This window comes from Cyprinus carpio, chromosome B20 (assembly GCF_018340385.1).
Source record: "Cyprinus carpio isolate SPL01 chromosome B20, ASM1834038v1, whole genome shotgun sequence".
NCBI classification, from domain to species: domain Eukaryota; kingdom Metazoa; phylum Chordata; class Actinopteri; order Cypriniformes; family Cyprinidae; genus Cyprinus; species Cyprinus carpio.
This window is the reverse complement of record NC_056616.1, coordinates 12,166,081-12,193,931: the sequence shown is the minus strand read 5'-3', so window position 1 is coordinate 12,193,931 and position 27,851 is coordinate 12,166,081. Positions and strand designations below refer to the sequence as shown.

The following is a 27,851-nucleotide window of genomic DNA, read 5'->3' as shown; positions in this document are numbered from 1 at the left end:
CAAGTGTGTTCACTATGAAGTTACTACTAGTAAACTGTAGAACTACTACTATAAAAACATTCTAAAGGTATATACTGTAAATCCATGTCATAATTTTTTACAGTGTGCCACCTTGAGAAAGAGATGGTTTGCATAGTTAAATGACTTCTCGACCCATTTCTGCCAGTGTGGTGACAGAATGACAGCAAAAAGAGCAATGGGTGTGACCTTCAATATAAAGAGCATTTAAACGTGTCTCATTAAAGTCTAACAGTTGGAATTCTTCTTGGTTGAGTTACCTCAGAACAGAACAGGCACAACCTATGATGCTGGAACAGCTCTAATTTCATATTCATTATATAGTTGGACACAAATCAAAGATCCAAGAATGAAACTGACAGATGATAGCCTATACTTTTAAATTTTGTAGGACAAAAAATATTGTTCTTGTAGAATATAGAACCCTTACTGTAGCAGTAACCTCTGTAATATGAGTCTGCTCTTGATGTGAGTGTCTACTTTTTGCACATTAAACAGTCCGATTATTTAAGAATGATCAGTGTGACTTCCATCTGCCCACAACACTGGAGTCCCTCACGCATGCTTCATTCATCCTGAAGGGGTCAAGCTGTCAGAAATAAGTTTAAGGGCCATGCAATGTCTGTGACCAGGAAATCAACCATATTGTCATTTCTAGACACTGCACAAAGAATTACATCCAGCTGTTTTTCCATCACAGAGGATGAAGTGATGTTTTCCAGTGTTTTTGTGAATATACTGCCATCTACAGAGGCAGAAAGTTTATGATTCAATAACTATTTCAAATTTGTTGCAGAACTTTTGTGGTGTTCTTCACAGACATTAGACAGTAATAAACTAACATGTAACCAACAACAGTTCTTAACCCGTTCTTTAATCCAAGAATGCTAATATAGAGCAGCGCCATGGCAGTGCTGTTTTAGTATTATAAACTATTTATTTATATTTTTTAATTAGCTTTCATTTTTTAGCTTTCATTTTTGTTTTCATTTTTACTAATTTTGTTATGTGCTTTTGTAATTTGTATGTTTATAATCGCTAAAGCTTTATTTTATTATAATTTTAATTTTAGTACTTAAACTTATTTATATCACTAACCTGACAAGGCAACATTTTTAATTTTTAGAGAATTTTTTTTTTTTTTTTTTTTTTTTTTTTAAATATAAGTTTTTCAACAATATTTTATCATTTATTTCAAACAGCAAAAGTAATTTTAAATAGTTTTAGTTTTAGTTAACAGTAACAGCACTGAACAACAGCAGCGTTTAAGGGTAATATAGATTCATCTGAATGTAACTGTTGTGTGAGGGAAAAAAAAAAACTGTTAATTTAACGTCAATCAAAGCTAATAATGTTACAGGCTAAAGTTCATTGTACTCATATATCCCTCACTTATTCAAATGTGTTACGTAAAATTGCAATGCACATCACTAATGCTTATTTGATTAGGTAACAATGTAAACATCATAAAGTAACATTAAGTAGCCTAATTATTGTTCATGACAGATATAAATAGCTTACTGAATTTTTGCGTCACCTTACAATTAATGGCAAAGTCTAAAATAGTTATTCCTAGGTGACCACTAGATGTCAGTCGTGTCTAAAAAAACAACAACGAATAAATGAAGGTGAGTGTAGAAAAAGTATATATATTTCTTGGAAACGTTCAAAATTAAGGAAAATTAGGTAGACTTTATTATTATTATTACTACCACTTGAGCTGTTACAACATATCAAGACTTTTGCAAACTTGATGGAGTGTTTCTAATCAAAATGTGTGTATAAGCTATTACATTATATGACAGCGTGTTTTTAGTGGTGACTGTTTTCTCTCACCTATAACGGGCGGTGCCAAAAATAGGAAGTGCATTTAAGCGAAGGGCGTGGCTTTAGCAGCAGTCTCTCTGTACCTGAGTCTGAGAGCTGGACTTTGACTGGGAACTTTGAGGGAAATGGGGAAAAAACTAGAACACAACTTCGCAAGGTTAGTGAGCAATTTAAATGAATACAGGGTTGATGGCGGAGGGCGAAACATCGCACTAGCTTTTATTTTACAAGAATAGTCACACCAAATTGTTAATAGCTCACTCATTAAAATCACAAAACTTGCAGTGTATTCAAGAGGGATCCAAAATTGTCGTAATATATGGATATAATATTACTTAAAATACATAATTATATATCAAAACTCTTTTACATGTGTTTATATACAAATAAGGCTATATGTGTGTGTTTTGGAAGGGCAAGTCTGCGCAGGTACAGTTCTGTGCACGCGCATTCCAGTGTCTTCAAAGAGCGCGTGTGTCCACTATCCACGAAACCTGCTATCGAGGATAACTGCAAGGCACACTTTATTTGGCCTGTTTTGGGTGAGGGGGAATATGTTCCAGGAAACAACATGCAATTATATAATTAAAAGCTAAGCATTATATAGGTGCATGCGTATTCCTTTATAGATGATAGTAGGGAAAATCAACACGACCATCAATTTATATAAAACAATATATGAACAACAGAACACAAGAGTAGACGTGTCTATCCATGTTTATTTATTTATTTGCTTCCTGCTCTCAGTCAGGACATAGCTATATGTTTTAAACAAAAAAGCATAGAACTATTTATAATTTAAATACTTTAAATATAATTTAAATACTAAATATCTAATAAAATGTTAGACACATAAAACTACTACAAATCTGTAGCATCTTTATTGTTTTAGAATCTAGCATTGTATTACTTTTTTTAATAAATATAAATCTGTTTTCATGTGTAAGGGGCTCCTCCCTTGAGCTGGTCCTGTATTCTCTTTGTGCTCCGTAGCTCGGAGCTGGTGTTATCTTGCAAAAACTATAGCCTCTAGAGGTCAAATCCCACGTACACGTTTTCTGTGCTAGATTAACTATTTCAGAACAAGTCAAGTCATTCTGGTTGCTACACTGGTGATTTTTTTTATTTATTTTTTTAACTAACCAAACTTAAAAACAATGTCAGCTTTACTCAAGTGTGACACTGTAACTTTAGCCCTGTGTAATCAAATGATTAGTCACTTAAAAGAAGACTTAAAACCAAAACCAAATAAAACAGACATTTATTCTTAGCATTCATGACACATTTAAAATAGTAACAATAAGGGATTATAATTAATTTCACATTATTTAACACAAAGGTTTTGTCATATGTAGGCTTTACAAAAGACTGTTTCAGTTGTCTGTGCAAAAATATAGGTAGATGCTTGAGTAAGTTAAAAAAGGCATGTTGCCTTACTTCTAGGAATTCATTGCCTCAGGCAAACATCACAGCAAGACAGGCCCTAAAAGGGAATGCATTCACAGAAACACACACTCACATACATGCATGCATTCATAGCAACTTGCTGTGCATTTAGATTTTATGTCAGACACCATCTAAACAGTATGACACCACACTGCAAATCAGTCAATACTGTATCAGCTCTGCATTCCAGTAAATACAATCACAAGGGTGTGAAAGATATTTGAGCACAGAAACACAACCACTGTGAGCAAACACAGTGTAAACTTTGGTCTGATGGATACATTGAAGTAGGTGAATGGTATGTGAAGGCTTTTGAATCTGGTAAAGTTTTAGGTTGTCTAATAGCTATGCACATTATATAGGTACCATACCATATATTAGTTTTTAAATGTATTGTATCTACTGATATTGTATATATGGCCTATATAGATACTGTATATTTAATGCTGAGTTCCCTTATTTTTATGTGTAGATCTGCCATCATCTAACGCTCACTTAAAGTTAATCTTTAAAAACTCTAATAATCGTTAAATGTATAATCTTTAACAAATCTCAAAATTAATATCTAGTTTCATGCTGTAAATTATAATTTTGTGATGCATAAATTAATTTTTCGCTTTTAAAATGACTGCTTTATGTTTTAGTGTATACAAGTATTATATATGTTGCTATTAATGGAAAATGCCTTAGCACATGCCACACATGGTTCAGTTAACTATAAACCCTGTTCTTGTGTTTCCAAACTGGCCTTACTACCAGATGAGATGATTGTGTAATGGTGTGTGGATATCTTTGAGGACATGGCGAGTGATGCAAGCACCCTTTCCTGGAAGGTACCAACCCAGGACTGGGATGGGGGCATCAAAAGCCCTGACCTGGGTCCTGTTGGAGATGGCGTTCCTGTAAAGATCATCAAAGTGTGCTTCAGCAGCAGCAACAACCTCAGCAAAAACTTCAAACTGGTCAAATGTGACAGCTCATGGCAGATCAAGGTATACACTACTGCTCAAAAGTTTTTTTTTTAATGTTTTTGAAAGAAGTGTCTTACGTTCACCTAGGCTGCATATATTTATCAAAAATAATATCATAATGTGAAATATTATTAAAATCTAAAGGAACTCTTTTAAATTTTAATATATTTTAAAATGTAATTCTAATATGCATTTGGTGCTCAAACTTTTTTTTTATTATTATCAATGTTTAACAAAGATATGACGCTTAATATTTTTGTGTTGAGTTCAAAAAGAACAACATTTATGTGAATCTTTTGTAACATTATTAATGTCTTTGCTGTCATTTTAAATGTGTCCTTGCTGAATAAAAGTGAAAAATCTTACTGCCCCCAAATGTTTGAATGGTAATCTGTATGACTAGAAAAACTGATAGTCGTGGTATTTCTAGTAATATTATGCCAAATGTTGGAATACCATGTCTGAACACTTGTGTTTTGGTTATTCATCAGACAATCATCCAGTCTATTCTGATCAGTGGGCGTTTAGGCCCAAATGTGCAAAACCCAGGATGCTTTGGGCTGAGGCTCAAACACCTCAAATCTGAGGAGCTCCACTGGCTTCATCCAGACCTGACTGTAGGAGAGGTTGAGCAACGCTACGAGAGCCATCACGCTGAGGCGGAATGGAAGTGAGGGAGAATGAAAGTGGTCACTCTTGACTCATACAGTATCACCAGTATGCTGGCCATTATTTGAACTTTTCATAAATGTGCATGTGTGTTTTATTTCAGATATGATCTTAGGATTCGCTACATTCCCACTGATTTCATGAAGAGGTTAAAAGAGGACAGGACCTTCCTTTTGTATTTCTATCAACAGGTAAGCAAACAGATTTGCTTCCTGATAGTAAGTGGTTATTTTTTGTTAGTCAGTTCATGTAAATACTGTTCCTCTTCTGGCAGGTGCGTTGTGACTACATGCAGCATCATGCTAGCAAAGTTGGCGACGGCATGGCACTTCAGCTGGGCTGTTTGGAGATCAGGTAACAGAAAGCATAGTCTGTTTACTTTTATTGATATTTTCTGATTATCCAGTCTAACTGCAGGACTTCATGACCGGCAACTAAGTACATATTTCCAATGCTATAAACAGAGTTTTCCCAGAACTAAAATAAGCAATGTTCGATTATTAAATAATTTACATTACTGTATTTTTACTGCTGCATACAAAACATTATTGAATTGTGAGGTAATTTCAGGGCATTGCATCGCATATATGGTTTGTTCTGTCTTTCAGGAGGTTTTATAAAGACATGAATGCCAAAGGTCTAGAGAAAAGGTCCAACTTTGACTTGCTAGAGTAAGTTCATATTGTTCATTTTTTTACTTAAGTAATTTTAAAAAGGTGAATTTAAAAAAAAAATGTTTGCTAACATGGTGCTTTTTTATTTAGAAAAGATGTTGGTCTGGACCTGTTCTTTCCTAAGAGACTTATTGACAGTATGAAGGTTAGATTTGTTTTCCACTTTTCTGTGGTGCCATTATTGTATTAAAGGAGAGGTTCACTTCCAGAATTAGAAATTTCCTGATGATTTACTCACCGCCATGTAATCCAAAATGTTCATGTCTTTCTTTCTTCAGTCAAAAAGAAATGAAGGTTTCTGAGGAAAACATTCCGGTATTTTACCCCATATAGTGGTCTTCAGTGGTGGCCAATGGGTTGAAGGTCCGAATTGCAGCGTCAAAGGGCTCTACACTATCCCAGCCAAGAAATAAGGGTCTTATCTAGCAAAACGTTTGGTCATTTTCTAAGAAAATTCATACATATATAGTTTTAACCACAAATGCTAGTCTTGCACTAGCTTGACCTCACGCGTCATGTTATCATGTGTGACCTAGGCAGAAGTACCATCCCAGTGTTTACAAAGCGAACGTGCAAAGAAATCAAACACCCTTTACAAAAAAAAGTTACGATGATGATGTTGGACAATTTTGAAGTTAACGAGATAAAGTTTTTGCCATATCCAACCTTTTTGAACCGAAGTACACAGATGACGAACTAACCGCACCTGATGTTTCCAACATGATTACGTAATGTTTGAAGAAGTGGATGTGCATCGCATAGCTAGTGCAAGACGAGCATTTGTGGTTAAAAAGTCTACACATTTTTATTTTTTAAGAAAATGACAATAATATAATAATAATGATAATTTTGCTAGATAAGACCCTTATGGTGTTGTAGCAAATTAGCTCAAAAAGGGAATATTAAATTATTATTATTATTTTAGAATTAACTGTAGCAGAATTGATATTACAATTATTTGATCTGTCCGTCCACCAAGCAGACACTATAATCATTTATCATGTCTAGGAATGGTTATTTTCCTGGCCAAGGAAGAATAACGTTACTACTTTATGCAGTAATAGGAGTAGTTTATCTTGTAGCAAGAAATCAAACATTCAGTGATTTCGAATTGTGAGCAACACACAGAGACAAATCAATTGTGAATATAAGGGATTTAATAAATGAACCTATAGCTTACATTGCTGAACAAGAGTCCTGATGCGGTAGACAACGGAGGTTCTTGATGAGTTCTTTTAGAAGTAAGCTGGAGATTTTCTTCTGGTTCTTCTGAAAATAGGAAGGTCCACAGCGGTTCGACAAAGTTATTTTGAAGATAAAAACTGCCGGAAAATCAAACTCGAGAAGAGTTTTGTGGAGTCTTGGATAGTGTTCGTCTCGAAAAGCAAGGGTTTCTGAGCCATGATTAACCAGAGATAATGACTTTTGATAGTTTCTATCCACGCCCACCTTTTGGGTGGGACGGCCAATCAGAAGCATGAATTTTGAGCGGGAGAAACTTTCTTTGTCACCGCTTATGGCCCATTTGCATGTTTATTGCTGGTCTGGAGGATTGGTGCAGCTTTACCCAAAATATGGTACAATTAGTATGATGCATTTCACAATCACATAGTGTACATAATTGTTTGGGGAATAAAGAGCAGATCATTTTGATACCAAGAACGGAACACCTAGAAGGTCTTAAAGCAGAGATACACTCATATGCTGTACCTGAATATAAGGATTGAGAGTCTAATTAATACAAATAAAGATTTGTAACTAGGCTAATATAATAGGGACAAATACAAACAGCACATGCATATGCCAGATACAATTGTAACTGATTAATTATAGTCTAAATAAAGAAAATGTCTTTATGTGTGTGTGTTATGTGTATTGCGCGCTTTGGGGTAGTTTGCTGGTCAGCCAGGCCATTGGCGCCTGGCACCCGGGGTCATTTACACCTCTCTGGGAATGTGTTTGAAGTTCGATGGAGAGACGATAGTGGTGGAGCTGTTTAGCATCTCCTTGATAGTATGGGGAACCATTTGCAATTTAGCACCCATATAAATGTAGAATGTAGGACCATGTCTGTTATTTATATGCAAATTTCAAAAGGCTAAAAGGAATCTCTAAGCCATAAAACCTAAACAATCGTACATGATCCTAAGCAGATGCTACAGAGTGTTCACACCAAAAGCGAATATGCCCATCGCTCTAGATTACTAGCGGGATGTTTTTTTCACGTCACTCGCACTATGTTTTTATTCGAGTTAGTGAGCCGAAAAAGATCCCGCGAGTATAACCATGGTGAAGATAAATACGATCGCTGCTTTGTATCTGTTGTGGAAGTCCCAAAAACTCTTGCACCATACAGAGGCGCACAAAACTCAGTGAAGTTGTATCATATAATTTTGGAGTGCTGGCAAACAGCTACAATGTGCTCCTCCATTTTCTGATTCAACCAGATGTGCCAATAAGCTCTTCGCTGATTGGCTTGCATGAGTCACACGTCAGGCGAATTTTCCGCTTGAGTTGAAATTTTTGAACTTGAGTGAAGATGCGATTGAGGCGAATATCTCACTGTTATTCCTCAGCTGGGATTGTGTAGTGCAATTTGAAGCTGCATTGAAACTGCAATTTGGACCTTCAACCTGTTGGCCTCTATTCAAGTCCATTATAGTGTTGTCAAAAGACCCGCTACTTTGGTACCAAGTCGGTACTAAAAATAAGTTGCAATGTTACAGTACCATTTTTTTTTTAAGTACCGGTGGTACCGAGTACCTGGTCAACCCAGTTATTGGTGTGCTATCTGAAAGGTGTGCAGATGCGCTCTCTTCATAAAAGCACTGAGATGAGGTGACCTCAAAAGGAGGAAACACACCAAACTAACAAAACACTTTAAAGACCGATACCCACTTTAAAGACAGATTAAATTGCAAACCTTTTACCAAGATATTTAAATTCAGCATAATTCAGATTTGTTCATATGTAATCTTTTTTTTTTTTACTGAATGGAAAAAATGCAGGGATAATATGCAGCTAGCCAGTCGAAATAAACCCTAAAATAAATCAGGACCCTGATAAAATAAACTAAAAACTAAACAAGTGGCAGCTTATGAGAGCTTAGCACACTGAAATTTTACCTCTATCCTATAAAATTTTGGTTTTAACAGCCAAAGCAACTCAGGAAGCTCATCCAGCAAACATTTCAGCAGTATGCATTACTAAAGGAGGACGAGTGTATGATCAAGTTCTTCGAGATCTATGGGGAATTCTTCAACTTTGACGAGGAAATATTTCCTTGTGAGCTAGTGGTAAGTTCTCCAACTTAGGTGTTAAAAAATGTTGGGGTTTATTCAAAGTGGAAGATTTAATGTCCCTCTTAATCTACACAGCAAGGTTGGAGTTTAGCAGTGGATTTAGTCATCGGTCCCAAAGGCATTCGGCAACGTACCAAAGCAGACTCCACCGTGAGCAATTTCATACTTAATTTCCAATCAAGTATTTATTTCTTATTTTCATGCCAGTTGTCATTGTCCAAATGTTGTTTCAAGTTCATGCTCGTTTACTCTCCTCAGGCTGTTTGCCTTGCTGAATTTAAACAGATCCGAAGTATCAAGTATAACACACAGAATGATGGCAGAACATTGTTACTTATCGAAATTGAGGGTGCCAAACAGGTGAGAATGTTCTCACTTCAGTATTAGGTTGTTAAACTTCATATGCACAATGCCACTCTTCTGGTAAACTAGCCGTGACCTTTTTTTTCATTCCTAGCCTCTTTCCATCAGTGTGGCATCTTTGGCCATTGCGGAGAACATGGCTGATCTGATCGATGGCTACTGTCGGTTGCTTAACCACACAGACTCATCTTTGATAGTTGGTCCAAATAAAAGTAAATCTCCTAAAGGTAAGCCCCAATTAATATATGTCTGCGAATGTCAGTAGTCATTTTACAAAGAGTCTTTTAAAAGAGTTAGAAGTTGTGTGGACAGCTTCCAGGGAATTGATCATTATTTCTTTTCTAAATTCTTGCCATCTGGAAAAAGTCTGAAGATAAATGACTAGACTTTTTCTGAAATGCTGAGAGTTTATGGCAGCTCTTCTCTGAATGTTGTGCATTTTCAATCATGTCTTTTGTGATTAATGTGGGTTTGGGGATTGCCATATTTCTCTGTATTGCAAACTGAGATTTATCTTCGCTGTCTTAGGTGTGCAGTTGCGCAACTCTCTTCCTGAAATTCCCTGTGGGTGAGTACATCAGCATTCCTCTTTCTCTGTTTTCTTCTCCTCAAGACTACAACACAGAATGAATATGAATAGCTTTAACTCTAAAGTGATCTCTTATGGAATAATTCACAAAGTAAAATGGATTTGTGCTTTATTTCGCTGTCCTTATTTCTGATCGCTCTTTCCTTACTGTTAGGAAGAAGACAGAAAGCTTCAGATACAGCAGTGGGTATCAGACACTCCTTTAGTTACAATCCAATTCAGACACTCAATTTGATATTTGCTGTATTATGATAACAAGTTCACGACAATGTGATAACATCAAATCTATCTTTCAGACTCTGATATATACTGTGAAATCCCAGATGAAAAGCCGCCACCACCTGGTATGTATGGGAATCGTTTAGTGTCAGTTTTACTGTTAAATAGTGCACTTACTCATTATTTTTTGTACTGATGTGCCCTTCATGTGTTTCGAAAATAGTAAAGGTTGGACTGTCCAGGAAAGATATTATCCTGAAACGTATGCTGGGTGAAGGCTTCTTTGGGGAGGTTCATGAAGGAGTTTACCAGAAAAAGGCAAGCAGTACTAGACACTTTAGTCATGTGATGATGCAATGACAACTAAAATGTTTTTGCAGGTCGAATCTAGATTTTCCTTTTACAGTACATTCATTTAGCATAATGGTGTTGGATGTCTTACAATAACATTAGCAAATCTCATCATTGGTGACTTAGCTAATACAGTATGATTAGTTTCATTTTTAATTGTCTTGGTTAGAATGGGGAGAAGATTAGTGTTGCGGTGAAGACTTGTAAGGAATGTGCACCTGATGTCAGAGAGAAGTTCGTGGGTGAAGCTGGTATGTAAATGAAAACTCAGGGTACTTATTATAGCCTATTAAAGTCAATAGATGTTTCTTCAACTATGGCCACTTTTGGAACTGTGCACTTTTAGATTATAAATGATCACATCATATTAAATTTGTGTATACAACGAGTGTGTATACTCATCAATGACCAGAGAATTCTGTCTTTTTTCTGAACTGTCAGTTTTTTGTTTTTTTTTGTTTTTTTTTAGCATATCTCAAATGATGTATTGGGTTTAATAACATTCTGTGGTGGAAATAACATTTTAAATATTTCTGGACTTCTTTGACTTGCTAAGGCTAAAATTATAGCTATAATTTTGCATATTTTATATAAACACAATAAATGTGGTTGCATAATTTGACACAATTACAGTTTGATTAGAAATTATGTGCAAAGAAAATCAAGATTCCCACAGCATTATATTATGTGATATATGAGGAAGCCTAAATTTAAAAGTTTGATTGCTACTTGAAAAAGTGAATGAATAAAATCTGAAAACACCATGGTCATTTTTATAAAGAATATACATATTTCTAGATATTCCAGGTGCAGCTAAAATATTTGATTGTGTAGATTTTTTTTTTTTTTTTTTTATCCTTATCAAATAAATCACACTCACAAATAATCAACCGTTAAAGCCATGGGAATAAATATAGTTGTGGACAGTTGGTCAAAAAGATTGAGAACCACTGCTGTTGTCTCTGTGAATTAACTTTTGAAAAACTTAGTGGCAAAATTGTTAAATTGTTGGCTGTGGTGGAAATGACACAGTAGCAGAAAGTACTAAAAATGATGCAATAATATACTAATAAATAAGCGAAGTTTTATGTAATACATCAGTTAATGTTTTTTTTTAATGAGATTTTGAAACAATCTATATTAGACATTTAAAATGTAGCAAAAATAAACAATAAAATATACAAATATAAAAATATAATAATGAGTAACTGTATTCTTTTATCTGAATTCAGTCATCATGAAGAACCTGGACCATCCGCACATAGTGCGACTGATTGGGGTGATTGAGGAAGACCCTGTGTGGATTGTCATGGAGCTGTGTCAGCACGGGGAGGTAAACAACAGCCCAGATGCTGGATGTTATCATTCTTATTTGTATTATATGTCAAAACACATCTTTTGGAAAATTGCAGGACCAATAATGTTGTCACTATGAGTGATTATTTTGGCGAGGGTGGTAATATATTATATGAGATAGAGGGGTTTACATAACTTTTAAATGAAATCAATAAAATTCCCTTTCAATCCATAGTGTAATTCCAATTGCCAGAACCGCTGTGATTGATTTAGCAAACTCAATTATGTGAATGCCATAGATATGGCTCTATTAACATTTACAGGCTCTGTAAAACTGTCATAAACTGTTTACAAACTCACAGGAAGTTCAGTATTGAATAAATCAACAACACTGCGTCTTGTCAAGTACAGAATGACTGGCCTGAGCAGTCAACTAATGGTGAACTCAAACATGTGCATGATTTAATAAACCAACTAAAAAACCACCATAGGGTCTGAAAAAAAAGGGCATCTCAGAGCAGCGCAAAGCCTAGCTTTATTGCCTGTTATGTGTAATGCTTGACTTTAATAAAGTGTTTTTTTTTTGTTGTTTTTTTAGTTTTTTTTGCTATGCTAATACTAAAAATACTTGTTTTGTTTTTACAGCTGGGGAAGTACTTGACCAAAAATTTACCCAGTGTAACTCTGGTACTCTTCAGCCTACAGATCTGCAAAGCTCTTGTTTACCTACAGGGAATGAACATGGTCCACAGGTCCAACATGCACTTCAATATTTTTCCATTCTTTATTATCTGGTATATACTACAATTCAAAAGTTTGGGGTCGGTACAATTTTTAAATTTTTTTGAAGTTTTTTTCACAAGGCTGTGTTTATTTGATTGTGAAATATTATTACAATTTAAATAACCGTTTTCTATTGTAATGTATTTTAAAATGTAATTATGGCAAAGCTGAATTTTCAGCATCATTACTCCAGTCTTCAGTATCACATGATCCTTCAGAAATCATTCTAATATGCTAATTTGCTGCTCATGAAACATTTCTTATTATTATCACCGTTGAAAGCAGTTGCGCTGCTTAATATATTTGTGGAAACATTGATACATTTTTGCAGGATTCTTTGAACAGAAAGTTCAAAAGAATAGCATTAAATTGAAATTTCGTAATATTAAAAAAAAAATTTACTGTAACTTTTGATCAATTGAATAAAAGTATTCATTTATTTAAAAAAAAATATCTTACTGTCCTCAAATGTTTTAATGGTTAGTGTACGTATAGTAATGCTTTTACATTTTAAAACAAAGTATTTTTGGAAATCACTCAAATTGTTTACAGTACATGCATACAGTGGGCGGAATTGTTTACAGTACATGCATACAGTACATGCATACAGTGGGTCTTTTTTTTCAATTATGATGTAAAATGAACCATCTTTTCACTCACTTTCTTATGCTGTTAATATAATTTAATATGGATAAGGCTACAAAACAGAATCATTTTCACTAGTGGTCTAATGAATTGTGTGTGTTGGTGTGATCTGCTTGACAGAGACATAGCTGTACGAAATGTGCTTGTTGCCACACCTGAGTCGGTGAAGCTGGGTGACTTTGGCCTTTCCAGATACATAGAGGATGAGGAATATTACAAAGGTTACCTCAGCTGTTTTACACACTCATAAAAAAGTTATGATTTGTTTAATCATTTTATGATTCATCATTCCATTCTCTGTTGCAACTATAATAATCTTAACTCCTCTGTCACATTATAAAATCTTTTAAATATTCTTTGTTGGGTTTTTTATATTTCGTTTAACAAGCATAGCAATTTCTCATTACCTTGCATTATGTCTACAGCATCTGTTACTCGTTTACCGATCAAATGGATGGCTCCTGAATCTATTAACTTCAGACGCTTCACCATAGCCAGTGATGTGTGGATGTTCGGTGAGTGAATAGAAGAAAGTTGACAGATTTCGACATGTCCATTGTACCAAACAATGACACTGTTACATTAATTTACCCAGACACTCGCTTGTTTGATTTATTAATACTGACAAAATTTTGAGCATATATATTTCATATATATTTTAAGACAGAAAAGGTGTTCAGAAACCAGTATTTCTAAAATTGCCTTCATGGCTCTCTATTAGTCATCGTAAAATTCTCACAGGGCACATAATTCATTTTTATGAATCCATTATCCAGTTTTGGCATGCTTAACCGTCCTGTGCTTACAAACATTATTCAGCACTCCAGGGCCACTATTAAAGTTAATTTATACAAATTGTCGTACAGTAACTGACTTTAATTTCCATCACAACTTTTTACAATTTGCCAGTTAATTTTAATCTAATTTCTTGGTGCGAGAATTCTGTTGATATATAACTGTAAAAGTTTCTGTACTGCAGTTTATATTTGTTTTCAATTAATATTATTCTTAATACTGGGCTTGAGACATCAATAGATTTTATTACTGAAGCCCCTCACTAAAACACTGGTTAAATAACACGACTAGGCAGACAGTGAGCCTTCTTGTTTCTGGAGCTCAGCTGTCATGTTCTATGAATCTTGAGCTTTCACTCAGTTTCTCTGATTGATGGCTTCACATAAGAGTGCTGCTCCTTCAGATGCACCATCCGTACTGAAGCAAGGAGAAAGTCATGGACAGATGATCCCAACACTTGAGCCTGTTTTTCAGAAAAGGGCAACTGAAGTACTGTATAATGTACCCTCATGTCTTTCCAAACCTGTATGCCTTTCTTTCCTCTGTGGAAAATAAAAGAAGATATTTTGAAGAATGGTATAGACAAAAAAAATAAAATGGAAGTCAGTGGGAAACTCTTTGATCTGTTGTGTTCCTCAGAAAAAAAGAAATGCAAACTGGTTTGAAATGACCTGAAGGTGAGTACATGATGACAATTTTCATTTTTGAGTGAACTATCCTTTTAACATTTACTTATTTTTATGGGTTCATATGATATTCCTAAACACCAGAGGTGTAAAATGCAAAAAGTCTATCAAACCTTCCTTGTGATTTCCCCCTCACTTCCATTTTATCCTCTCGTGTTGCTCCCGTCCAGCTGTGTGTGTGTGGGAGATTATGAGCCGAGGTAAACAGCCGTTCCACTGGCTGGACAATCGTGATGTGATTAATCAGCTGGAACAGGGGAACAGGCTGCCCAAACCTGAGCACTGCCCTCCTGCCCTGTACTCTCTCATGACCCGCTGCTGGAGCTACGACCCCCGCGAGAGACCCACCTTCACCGAGCTAGCCTGCAACATCAGGTTTCTCCCTTCATGCCCTATAATAATGTAGCCCTGTATCTTGTGCATTCGTAAAAAAGCCTAACATTCTCTACTGTCATTTGGTGATCCTGAGTTAAAAATCACACAGTGGTGTAATCAATGTTTTCAATATGGAATCTTTTTTTACTCATAAGAGGACTGCAGTGACTGAAATGTTATTTATTTGGTCAAAAAGATTAATTTGAACCAACACGCTCTTTTTAACAGTGATGTCCACCAAATGGAGAAGGAGTTAGAGGTGGAGAGAGAGAGAGACAAAGCCCGTAACACCCGGATCCTGGAGCCCAAGCTTAACATTAGCGAACCTCCACCAAAAGTAGCTGTCAGCTTTAATATGCTGTTTGTTTGCTCTTACACTCAGATACAGCAGCACATTCGGCATAACAGTCAGTGTGTTTTGTTTACACCTCCAGCCTTCCAGAGTCAATACTAGCCGCTTTGGAAATACCCTTGGTGTCGGTCTACATCTTCAGGTAGTTTGTTTATTTTGTTGAAATATCAAGACACTAAGCACTAAATTATTTTTGTAAATATAGATCCTTGAATACTGATATTTAATTGTATATTCATTTATAAATATGTTTTCGAAATAGAATTTAATAAATATTAATATGCATAATATTTAATGAAAGTCATTATGTTTAAGGTATATGTTGTATTAATTGGATAATGTTCTGCTTTATTTTTCACCAGCTTAATGAGGCTTTATGTGCCAGTTCACCAGACCTGGCCAGCCCGTTTGATTACCAGTCACCTGTGGACTCAACTAACATGCTCGCCATAACCACATCCTCACCTCGTCGCCGCAGTCTTGGGGTACAATTAGGCCTATTATCAAATGTTCTGCTTTCAGTATTAATGTATTATTTTTTATGCATTTTTATTTTTTCATATTTTTATTATTTATTTGATTTTTTATTTGATTTTAAAATGATAAAATAATTGGCTTTCATAGGGTTTATTTATTTATTGTTTTAATAATTAATAATATTTCATTAGAAGCTATCTTTAGTTTCTGTGTGTGCATGGGGTAGGAGGGTGAGTTTAGTTTTGGGCCGACCAGTAAGGAAGATGCTCAGCGGCTGTGGCAGAAAGAGAAAGAGCACATGCAGGATACTTTGATGATGCAGAAAGAACAGATGGAGGAGGACACAAAATGGTTAAAGGAGGAGGAGAAGCTTCTGGTAAGAAGGAAAGATTATTTACCAATCTCTTATGTATGATAATATATGTTTGCCTTTAATATTAGTTATAATACACATTAAAAGCTTGCTGTTCTTTTTTAGGACCCAATGGTTCATGAAGACACAAGTATTCCTGAGGTTTGTATTTTTATTATGTACATTTCATCAATAACATTTTCATTTCATATATCTAATGTATTTTTTTTAAATTGTAAAATGTAATGGTCAGATACAACCCCAATAATGATTTTTTAAATTTATTATCAGACACCTGAACCGCCACTTAGTTATGGTAAGTCTTCTGCATTCTGCAGGTGATCATTTGAACACATTTTAAAGAATTAATCGCATTTTATTAAAAAAAAGTATCTAATTCTTGTGCCATATTAACGTTTCCTGCTATACTTACTGTATCTTGTATCACTTAAAGCTGAACTCCGTCAACCTCCTTCAAAACCACCCAGAACTGCAGTGCAGGTAAGGACTTGTTTTACATGTACTATATGTACAGTATGCTGGGTGTACATGTTAAATATTTGAGTCTACTTTCCTAGTACAATGATTGGAAACATAATTCAGTTTCATGTGCCTTCAGCCTACACCTACAGCCGAGCTGGACCGCTCAGAGGACAGTGTGTACCAGTGTGTCATGGACGTAGTGAAAGTGGTAGTTCAGCTGAAAAACGACATCAACACACTGCCGTCTACTGATTACATTTCTCCAGTCAAGGTGGCAAAACAAAAGCATTGATTTAAATCTAATGCCTTTTTTGGTCAATATTCCCATTAATAGTCATTTTAATGTTTTTGTCTACAGACTGTTGGACTCTCGTTAAGAAATCTGATCAACAGTGTGGATGATATACTACCAACGCTGCATGTTTCCTGTAAAACAGAGGTAGGATTTGTCCTGTTTGAAACTGTTTCTGCAATCTGATTTCATATCATGTCTGCAAGTTTTTTAAATTTTGAAATACTTGCTTCAAATCAATGCAGTGAAATGTGGCGCTAAAAGTGAGTTTAATATTCTCCATTCCAGCTCAGATTTTTAAATAAGAGTATAAATGTTTCTCTCAGATCGAAGGCACTCAGAAGTTGTTGAATAAGGACTTGGCTGAGCTCATCAGTAAGATGCGTCTGGCCCAGCAGAACGCCATCACCTCTCTGAAGGAAGAGTGCAAGAAGCAGATGTTGGCAGCGGCCCACACTTTGGCCATGGATGCCAAGAACCTGTTAGATGCTGTAGACCAGGCCCGAGTGCGCTCAAACTTGGCCAAACCCAGACCTGAGGACCCAAATTCACTGACAGACTAGAAGAGCAGCTTGGGACATGCTGACTCACAGCTTGAGTATAGGACAGACTGATTTATCTGTATAAGACTGCAGTGCAGTAACAGGGCAAAACCAACACCAGTGTGGTACATGAAACTGCTGTCATATCATGTTAAGTGCGTCATGTAAACGTTTATGATTTAGAAAACCAGGCAAGCCAGAGGGGTATTCCAGAAAGCAGGTTTAACTTACAGTCACATATACCCAGTACTATTTGATTAACCCAAAGGAATATGTTCCAGAAATGCATCTGCTATCTTTTAATATTTAATCTGCATTTTTAATACTGTGAACAAAAAATAAATACAAAAATTTGTATATGTAAGATTGATTGAACAAATACTAAATTGTGCTTGCAGTTTTCTTTTAGCCATTTTCCTTCAATGTTTAGTGTAGTGTTTGGTGTTTTTATAATAAAAATACATTGTAAAAATGTCCCGTAGGAAAAAAAAAAAACACATTTTGAATGCATATTCACATTGTGTGTGATGGGAATACATTTGAGTAAAATAAAATAAAACATTTGTCACTGGAGCCTCATTAATACTGAACTTAAGTGCTGAATACCTCTTAAATTAAAACCTTACCTTATATAATAAACTCCACAGAAGATTATGTTGAGAGAATTTGTTGTTATAGCTACTTAACCTGAGTTACCTCGTTTTGGAACGTAAAGTTGAGGTTATTCATGTACTAACTATACTTAACCTACTTTCTGGAATGCCCCCCAAACATTTTTGTTTACTTTGATTCTAGATTTTCTTTTGAGAAAAGTCTTATACAAATGTTAGTAACATAGCTTGCTGAATCCTCCACATGGCCCAACATTCATCTGGACATCTTGTCTTATTAAATGTGTTTATATTGTAGACCAAAACAATGTAAGAGATTCACATAATGCACAAATATGCTTTTTATCCTCGCAAACAACATTAAAAGGTGTTGTTGCTTGTAAACTTCCAAATACACCACAGAACAAGAGAGACATAAGATAACGGATATAAGTCTTTATATCTGTGTATGTATTAAAGGGAAAATTTTCTTCAAAATGAATATTCTGTCATAATTGAGTCTCCCTCATGCAATTCCATTCCAATTGTTGTATGAAAGATTTTCTTCTTTGGGACATAAAAGAGGTTTTGAAGAACATTGGTTTTGGTGACTTCCACTGTATATATATATATATATATATTGTATGAAAGATTTTCTTCTTTGGGACATAAAAGAGGTTTTGAAGAACATTGGTTTATATATATATATATATATATATATATATATATATATTTTACAAATCTGAAAATATCTTGTTCATGTTTTATATAAGACAGAATTCTGTAAAGACATTATGACAGAATTTAAATTTTTTGGTAAAACACACACAAATATACCCACAAACAACTTTGTCTCATCTCTTTAGTGTGCACTCTTTGATATAAAAAGTAACAAGACATGAGAAATTGCAATCTCAGTGCTTTTATTTGTGTTTTATTTCCAGTTGGCACGTTTATTTTTTACAATAATATTTAAGGTTATACATTCAAATACAAGTGTTTTCATAGACAAGTTTCATTAATTTGTGGCTTTCCTCTCAATATCTGACCTAAGTAAATGTCAGGTATTTGATGCCACATTCCTGATGTCAAACATGCATCTGACCCCATGCAGGGGAAATCTCAGCACGCAATCTCATGCGTGATGTTCCCTGCTAGAAGTGGCATTGTGTCCTCATGCTGGTTCTTTCTGTGGAAGCCTTAACATTAGAAGTCCTTATTGTTCATATAATATACTCACTAGTGTGTTTTCTAGATCATGCCTGCGAGCCAGGGTGGGAGAAAGAGTCCAATTGTGCCCAGCAAACAAACTATGATGAACATCCATAGGAAGATTCTGTCTATTACCATAGCGACATACTTCCAGTCCTCTTTTACCTGTGTGGAGAGATAAGAGAATCGAGTGGATTATAAAACAACATGTAACTAGAAAAGTAAAGTTTATAACGAAACTATCCCTTTAAGCCTATCAGAAGGGTGGACCAAGACAGACTCAAATATATACCCACAAACCACTTTGTCTCTATCTCTTTAGTGTGCAGTTTTTACTATGAAGAGGAACAAGAAATTAGAAATATCAACCTCAGTGGTTTTGTGTAGTCAGTTACTTTTTTCCAGTTGGCACTTTCCATTTTCACAATAATATTTATGGTTATACATTCAAATACATGCGTTTTCATTGACAAACTTCTTTAATTTGTGGTTCTCTAAGTTTTTAATAAAAGTTTGTCATAAACTTTGACATTGGCTTGACAAATCATTGCTCAAAGGTTTAAAATTGTTCTGAGCAGGCAGTTCTGTGCCAAATTTGATAGATCTAATGTAGCTTAAAAGCCATAGAAGTTATCCCTATTTGGTGACACTTTATAATAACTGCACACTATTAATCATTAATTAAGCATTAGTAAACAGATAATTCATAATTTATAAAGCATTAATAGACATTAATAAGTAGTTTATAAATACAGATATAAATGCTGTATTCTTGATTTAAAAGCATATCTATAATGTGTTTAATAACTTTATTGTCATACTTTATTCATGATCAATTTATCATTTCTAAATGAAGTATAGCATTATTTAAAAACCAGTTATTTAGGAGTTGCCAGTGATTCATAAGATCACAAGAAATTGTAAGTAAATGTAGTAAATTCAGGTAGTTATAAAGCATTTAGTAGTGGTCAGTTAACTATTTATGTGAGCTCATCTAAAGTGAGGACTAGTTATGCCTTGTAAAGCATTTATAAAGGATATTTAAAGGCTCAGTTATCTTCTAAACAGGAAAAGGAAACAAACACAAACACAGTGATACAGAACATAGAAATATTAACAGCCTTTAAATCTCATTTGTAAAAGCTTTATAAGGCATAAATAGTCCTCACTTTAGATGAGCTCACAAAAATAGTTAACTAACAACTACATATGTTTTATAGCTACCTGAATTAACCATGAATTACAGTAGAAATACATGTTAATAAACCATTTATTAACACTCTAAGTAACTATAACTATATGTATGAATAATAAGATGTATGAATGCACATTTAAATAGTTTATTAATCATTTACTTACAATTTCTAAGTGATCTTATGAACCACTTACAAATCCTTTATAACTGGTGTGTAAATAATGCTATACTTCATTGAGAAATGATAAACTGATCATTAATAAAGTGTGAAAAAACAATTATTAAATACATTATAGATATGCTTTTAAATCAAGTATAAAGCATTTATATCTGTATTTATAAACTGCTTATTAATGTCTATTAATGCTTTATAAATGATGAATTAACTGTTTCCTAATGCTTAACTAATGATTAATAGCGTGCAGTTATTATAAAGTGTTACCTATTATTTTATAAATAAGTAATGAATCAAAAAATATTAAATATAAAATTATTAAAAATCAAAATTTTATATAATATTGTTTACAAGTTTGGAATCAGTATGTTTTTCTTTTTTAAAGTAATTAACACTTTTAATCACATTTTAATCACATTAAATGGATTAAAAATGTCATTTAGAACATTTAGAATGTTACAAAAGATTTCTATTTCAAATAACTTATATTCATCAAAGATTCCTGAAATGTCAGCTTCCACAAAAATATTAAGCTGCACAACTGTTTTCAACTTTGATAATAAATGTGTTTCTGGAGCATTAGATGAGCATATAAGAATGATTTCTGAAGAATCATGTGACAGTGAAGACTGGATTAATGGCTGCTTTTAATTTTATTTTGCAATCACAGGAATAAATTACATTTTAAAATATATTAAAATAGAAAATATATTTTAAATTGTAATTTATTTTATAAAATTACAATTTTTACTGTATTTTGATCAAATAAATGCAGTGTGCTTATTCCAAAAACATTTGGGAAAAATGACACTAAACTTTTGAACAGTAGTGTAAAATTAATAATAATAAAAAAATTCTATTTATTTTTCATGTCAGAGAACCTGTAAGAAACTTACACTAAAGTCAGCATCTTCTGCTCTCAGGTGTTCTGCTATGTAGTGAACCCCCTCCAGAGCTTGCAGAACACTGGGGGACAGTGGGAACCCTGGGTTGTCTGGCATCATGTTCTCAGGCCGCTTTGTGACATTAACTCTTCCACCAAGCTGCCTGGAAGCCAGGCCCAACTCCAGTCTAGAGGAGGGGCCAAATTTCTGTAGAGGAGGTGGAGTCGAGATGAGAGGGCAGGGTGAAGGGGTCTGGAGTGAAAGTGAGATCGCCGAGGACAGCGTTCCCAGTTCTAGGTCCTTATAACAGAAGCGTCTGCGGGACTCGTCCTCCCCTCTGAACCAGCTAGTAGATGTACTGAGGGTTGAGTTTGCCGGTCCAAGAACCCGTGACGTCATTCCTTGGCCCTGCTGCTGCAGGAGGAGGAGTTTCTGCCTGCGACGGCTGTCCGGTGAAGGTCTACGCATAAACAACCACCGTGGGATCAAATCCAAGAAGACTGAGTGAACCCAATGGGGCATCTTATGAGTGCTGGGCGAGCGGTGGTGCACGTTAAGCACAAAGACGGTGATGACGATGGACAAGGTGACGAAGATCATAATGAAGAGGAGGTATTCGCCAATGAGCGGGATCACGAGCGAGGTGGAGGGGATGATTTCTGTGATGAGCAGCAGGAAGACGGTGAGCGAGAGGAGGACCGAGATACACAGCGTGATCTTCTCACCACAATCTGACGGGAGGTAGAAGACCAGCACGGTCAGGCAGGAGATGAGCAGGCAGGGGATGATGAGGTTTATGGTGTAGAAGAGCGGCAGACGGCGGATTATGAAAAAATAGGTGATGTCTGGGTAGATCTCATGGCAGCAGTCGTACTTCTTGGTGTTGTAGGTGCCGACAGCATTGATGATGGCCCACTCGCCACTCTCCCAGTAATCTTTCAGGTCAACCGTGTTCTCGATGCGCTCTAGGTCGATCTTGGCTTTGTCGTAAGTCCACGAGCCGAATTTCATCTTGCAGTTCTGCTGGTCAAAGGGGAAGAAGGTGACATCGATGCTGCATGAGCTCTTGTAGATGGCAGGTGGAACCCAGCGCACTTTACCTGTGTGGAAGAGGTGGGCTTTGGTCATGTGGGTCACCGCAAACTCCCCGTCTGCACTGAGGGGGACAACAACATTCATTTGATCAGATGTCATTTTACTACAGGAAAAGCAGTGAAATGGTTTCATGCATCATACAATTTAGCAAAATAAATTTCCACACATTTTAATATTTGCTACAAAGCCATTAAAACTTGCATATTTGCTGTTACAATTACTGTAACAATGAATATGATGTTTTATTACTATTTCTATGTATTATATATTTTATATTTTAATGTTACATAAAATGAGCACAGTTTGGATATACAAGTTTGGATATACACAAAAGATAATAAACGAAGCCTAAACGAATATTAATGAAGCCTTAGGATTTTGCAATATGACCAAAATCTCATATCACAATATGAGTAATTTTATTTCACGCTAACAATGTATATCACAAACAATTTAGTTATTTTTGATTTAAATAAAGTCATGATATCAAAATTTTTGATACCATAGAAATTTCAAATTCTTTTCACCAGTGTGTCAATATCACAAAAAAACTAATACTAGTCTAAAAAAGAGAAGATAAAAAAAAAAAGTTCACTGAAGACAAGTAAAGTGTCAGAGATTAAATAAGAATAATAAACTAATCAAAAGCAGCAGGAAAAAAATACTATGGTAGATAAATAATAAATGCTACCTACGTTAATAATCAAATTAATAAAAACACTGCATATTCTTTACTGTGTAACATATTTCTTCTTATTATGATTACAAAAGTGATTTAGTCAAAAGCAGTGAGATTTTTTGTTTCTGTTTGATTACATGAATGACAGACAGCAGGACTATTAGACTGCTGTCCCTTTAAGAGCCGCCCAGATCCAATATACTGTTACACATGGGTTTTCTTTCTCAGCTGTTTGCTTTCACTTAAGACCTGAATTATTGTGTTTAGGAGGATACTTGCAAAGATGGCATTTGACAAATACAAGTGTTTTTAAACCACAATATTTAAAACACAGCAATGTCACGTGAAGGTGTAACCACGATAGAGGTGATAGTCCAAAATCTATACCGATCATTTCTACTGGTTAATCATGCCTATCGGTATATCGTCCACACCCTACTTATAAATAAAACCAACCAAATAAACAAACTATTATTATTATTACATTTTACACATGCACACAGTTTGGTTGTAGGACTTTGGTTATTGGGTTATTTTAGTCATACGACATACTGTACATTTAAGATAAATAATTTGATTAATGAAATATTAAAAAATTAAAATAAATTAACAAATAAATGCGATATATAAGATCGATAAGTGGTTAATTATTTATAAGCTGTTATCATCATTAAATGATGCCTTTTACAAGGAGTTTCTTGCTATTTTAAGTATTTCAGACAGATTTGTTTTAATAATGATTCAGCAGTTGAACAGTGTATGATGAACTGCCTATGGAGAGTTCTTGGAATCTAGGCTGGTGTAGCACCACATTCAAACAGTGGGTGGCAGTCTAAAGAAGTGTGTGAGTTCATTTCAGTTCATTTCAGTGCAATTCCAATGGCATGGTATTGCATACAGTACACCTTATAGATCATGTCACTGCTTGTGCGCTTCTGAGAACCAACTCGGCATTTAAAACAGTCTACAAAGCACTACACAATTAACATCTTACTCTCTGGCTTGATTTCTTTGCATTTAACTTGATTAACTGGATTTATGAGTGTTGTTTAGCTCAGATAAATTGTTACTCACTTGTTGTACAAAACTATATCCGGGACCCAGATTAGTTCTGATGGAACCCTGATAGAAGTCACATTGTCGTAGTCTGAAGGCTTCCAGCGTAGTTTATAGTCATTCCACTCCTGAGCGAGAGGCCAGAAATGTTCATTGAATTAAAAACAAAATCAGTACAAAAAGTCTGCCACCATTATACTTATCTGCCAATTTTATTTTGATTATTATTATTTTACTATTTAACCAACTTTGCTCTAATTTACAGTGCCAGATCATCCCCCCCCCCCCCCTCCATTCCACATATTAGCTTTCCTGCTGTACACACCTGCTTTAGCCAGACATTTGTTGTCATCATCTGATTCTTCTCGTCCTGTTGAGGAGAAAAAGAAGGAAGGACAGTGGGTATTAGATGAGTCAGGATGCTGGGTTTGCTCCAGCAGAAAGCTTTTGGTTCAGAAAGATCACAGACACCTTATAATTTTAATCTTCTGATGGACTTGGAGCCTTCAAGGACCATGTTCCCAATAATAAAATAATTACTGGCATTTTTTATTTATTGCTGTTGTAAGTATGCTAAGCTTTAGATAACCTTGCACCAAGACAGACTCTGGATAGGTGTGAAATTTAGGCTCCATCTGGACCATTCAAAAGTTAGTGGTCAGCAAGATTTTAAAATAAATTATTTAAGGATGTTTCCACTAATAATATTAAGCAGCACAACTGTTTTCAACATTGATAATAATAATAATAATAATAATAACAATAAATGTTTCTTGAGCAGCAAATCAGCATATTAGAATGATTTCTGAAGGATCATGTCACATTAGAAATTGGAGTAATGATGCTGACAATTTTGCTTTGCCATCACATGAATATATTACATTTTAAAATATATCGAAAATAGTTAATTTAACTTACCACATCAATCAGCTGGGCAATAGATAAACCAAATTTGACAATGACAACATCAGAGGTGTTTGGTACAGGCCTTGACCACTTGTTGTAGCCATCAAAGAGCTTTTTGAAGAGTTCATCTTCAGCGTGTGAATGAGTCTTCTCGCAACAAGAGACTGCAAGTGGAAAAGAAGACACTACATTAGCAGCTAATACTTGTACTAGATTTAATTAAATGCATCAAAAGAAAATATATATAATAATATGAATAATATATATATACTGTATATATATGATATCTTATTACGAGCCTAGTAAGATTTTTGATCATCTAATGCTGCATACAGAAATAATTTTACATCCTGCATATACAGTTTATTTCGACTGCTATAAAGCTCCTTTCACAATAAAACATATGATAATGAGAAAGTGGAGGCATTTTACATTATTGTTCTACTGTCCTGTCCACAACTTGGCATATAAATGGCAGTCATAAAAGTAAATTACATCATCTTATAGTAAAATTGGTTCATTACTGAAGTGCCAAACATTCAGATTGCTAGAGAAGCTGTAAGCAGTTTCGCACGCTCAGCTTATTTGGAAAGTTTTCTTTGTAGATTTGAGTGTACCATGACAAATTATTGAACAAGTGTGTGAATTTACAGAGCTAGAGATTAAATATTTAAATTAACTAATGGGAAAGAGAGCCTATTAATTTATCTAGGGCTCACTGACCACACTATTTGCATGTTAAATAACTAAAACATATAGTATTAAAGCGCTTCATCAGGGGATTAACTCCCATTCATTTCTTTAATCATATATAATTACACGCATCATCACTTCATCACTTCTTATCCATCGACTGTAATGGATTTGCTCAAAAATGTTTCCAAGCAAATTATTCCACATGGTTAAACTTCAGCAATATCACGTGAGCAGCGTACTGTTTCCAAAAATCAATGTAGGCCTACAGTATGCCGACTGCCTCAGGTAATTACAGCTAAAAAACAGCATCATTTGTGAGTGTGATACTGCTTATACACAACCATTTAAGAACTTAATTTTAATTTACTCACATTTTAAGCAACGATTTTGTCTGTTAATTTGTCTGTTGTTAAAAAAAAACAAAAAAAAACCTTGCGCCTGCATGTCTCAGAGCAATCAAACAAGCGTTTTCGATCATGACTGAATCAGTGGCCCTGTCCCAAATGGAACACTTCATGTGCACTTTTGGCCTTGCAGACTTACAATGGCCGCCATGTGCGCATTCGCCTGTCTTTGCAGACAGTCGAGCTGAAGTTGCTGTCAATGCAAACTCTGCTCCTGCTTGTATTGGCCTCCATCAAGTGGGTAGGGGACCTGCACACATTTTTGGTCGACAATCTGTGCCTAGAGTTTGGGCTGGCTGACTACCAGGTAATCCTGAGGCCCCGGCCTGGCTATGTGCCCAAGGTTCCCACTACTCCTTTCAGGGATCAGGTGGTGAGCCTGCAAGTGCTGCCCCCGGAGGAGGCAGACCCAGCCCTAGCTTAGCTCTGTCTTGCTTCAGACCAGCTCTTTGTCTGTCACAGTGGCCGGCTGAAGGGGAATGCCATCTCTAAGCAGAAGATGGCCCACTGGATTGTGGATGCCATCACCCTGGCTTATCAGGCACAGGGTGTGCCCTGCCCAATCAGGTTGCGAGCTCAATCAACTAGAAGTGTTGCATCCTCCTGGGCGCTGGCTCGTGGTGCCTCGCTGGCAGATATCTGCAGAGCTGTGGGCTGGGCAACCCCTAACACGTTCGTTAGATTCTATAGCCTTCGTATGGATCTGGTATCCTCCTGTGTTCTCACCTCAAACGGGTAGAAGCACTGAGAGTTTTAGCAAGCCGGCTTCGGGTCGGCTTGCTAAAACCGCTCCAGAGAGTCCATATTGAAGACCCTGTCGAGCTCCTCCGTACCCTCGGCAGCCAGATGTGGAGGAGCGTCCGGCGCCAGGCCCTCACTCGATGAATCTGTGAGAACCGGTAGAGGACTGGGTTCCAAATGTAGAGACCTAAGTGGATCCCATATGTGTAGTCCACAGTATAGCCTCAGAGCCCGTGTTTCCCCGGCAGACTTTCTGCTATTTTTCCAAGAGGGTTTCAATCACCTCTAATCTTCCATATGTGCTTAAACGGTTGTTCATATGTGTAAGTGCTTCCGAAACCTCCTTCAGGAAGAATGGGACTTCCGCAGCACTCCTGTCCCGCGTGGTATGAGTACATTTTCCAGTGTTATCCAGTCTTACTGAGTTGGTAGTGCCATAGTGGCAGTAGCTGGTCTTCTTGTGGTAAATTCTGGCCTGTGCCAAAAAGTAGGGGCACAGAAGGCTTCCGCAGGACACTGGAAGGGGCAGTAGCTATGGTCCTTTGTTAGGGATCCCAATTCGTCGGTCATCCGACGTGACGTCGAGAGTGACCAACTGAAAGGGAACGTCTTGGTTATGTATGGTAACCCTCGTTCCCTGAAGAAGGGAATGGAGACATCACGTCCCGTCGCTATAGCTTCTGTACCGCCGCTGATCAGCAAAAAACTGAA

General features: G+C 35.8%; 2 protein-coding genes across 3 annotated transcripts; one reads left to right on the top strand and one right to left on the bottom strand.

The window, feature by feature from the left end:
- The first annotated feature begins 1,906 nt into the window (after positions 1-1,906).
- ptk2bb (protein tyrosine kinase 2 beta, b) lies at positions 1,907-18,595 on the top strand. Of its 2 annotated transcripts, XM_042746310.1 has the most exons (32): positions 1,956-2,002; positions 2,260-2,387; positions 4,051-4,283; positions 4,754-4,932; positions 5,035-5,122; positions 5,206-5,285; positions 5,540-5,602; positions 5,696-5,750; positions 8,761-8,901; positions 8,983-9,057; positions 9,166-9,267; positions 9,365-9,497; positions 9,799-9,838; positions 10,014-10,042; positions 10,156-10,203; positions 10,302-10,396; positions 10,599-10,680; positions 11,662-11,762; positions 12,371-12,477; positions 13,274-13,374; positions 13,579-13,668; positions 14,805-15,009; positions 15,238-15,346; positions 15,444-15,503; positions 15,724-15,846; positions 16,065-16,214; positions 16,317-16,352; positions 16,482-16,506; positions 16,645-16,691; positions 16,810-16,944; positions 17,032-17,112; positions 17,292-18,595. In XM_042746310.1, exons 3-32 carry the CDS (start codon positions 4,092-4,094, stop codon positions 17,526-17,528), a joined length of 3,009 nt encoding a protein of 1,002 aa, XP_042602244.1. In that variant the 5' UTR covers positions 1,956-2,002; positions 2,260-2,387; positions 4,051-4,091; the 3' UTR covers positions 17,529-18,595. The 2 variants fall into 2 exon arrangements, with proteins under 2 accessions (XP_042602243.1, XP_042602244.1); XM_042746309.1 differs by lacking the exon at positions 2,260-2,387 and having other exon boundaries at positions 1,907-2,002.
- Positions 18,596-19,003: 408 nt separating this feature from the next.
- LOC122141142 (neuronal acetylcholine receptor subunit alpha-2-like) lies at positions 19,004-27,538 on the bottom strand. Its single transcript, XM_042747482.1, has 7 exons — positions 27,424-27,538; positions 27,233-27,286; positions 25,312-25,508; positions 24,719-24,763; positions 24,412-24,521; positions 21,576-22,719; positions 19,004-19,474 (listed from the first exon to the last, which is right to left on the bottom strand). Exons 1-7 carry the CDS (start codon positions 27,536-27,538, stop codon positions 19,349-19,351), a joined length of 1,791 nt encoding a protein of 596 aa, XP_042603416.1. The 3' UTR covers positions 19,004-19,348.
- Positions 27,539-27,851: the final 313 nt, after the last annotated feature.

Bases quoted from the DNA above. Each gene is read 5' to 3' on its own strand.
- ptk2bb (XM_042746309.1), top strand. From the start codon at position 4,092: ATGGCGAGTGATGCAAGCACCCTTTCCTGGAAGGTACCAACCCAGGAC. The intron at 5,123-5,205 runs GTAAGCAAACAG...CTCTTCTGGCAG, and splicing joins TTTTGTATTTCTATCAACAG to GTGCGTTGTGACTACATGCA. The intron at 8,902-8,982 runs GTAAGTTCTCCA...TAATCTACACAG, and splicing joins TATTTCCTTGTGAGCTAGTG to CAAGGTTGGAGTTTAGCAGT.
- LOC122141142 (XM_042747482.1), bottom strand. From the start codon at position 27,538: ATGTACTCATACCACGCGGGACAGGAGTGCTGCGGAAGTCCCATTCTT. The intron at 24,764-25,311 runs GTAAGTTAAATT...TCTCCTCAACAG, and splicing joins TTGCCCAGCTGATTGATGTG to GACGAGAAGAATCAGATGAT. The intron at 24,522-24,718 runs GTGTGTACAGCA...CCTCTCGCTCAG, and splicing joins CAAATGTCTGGCTAAAGCAG to GAGTGGAATGACTATAAACT.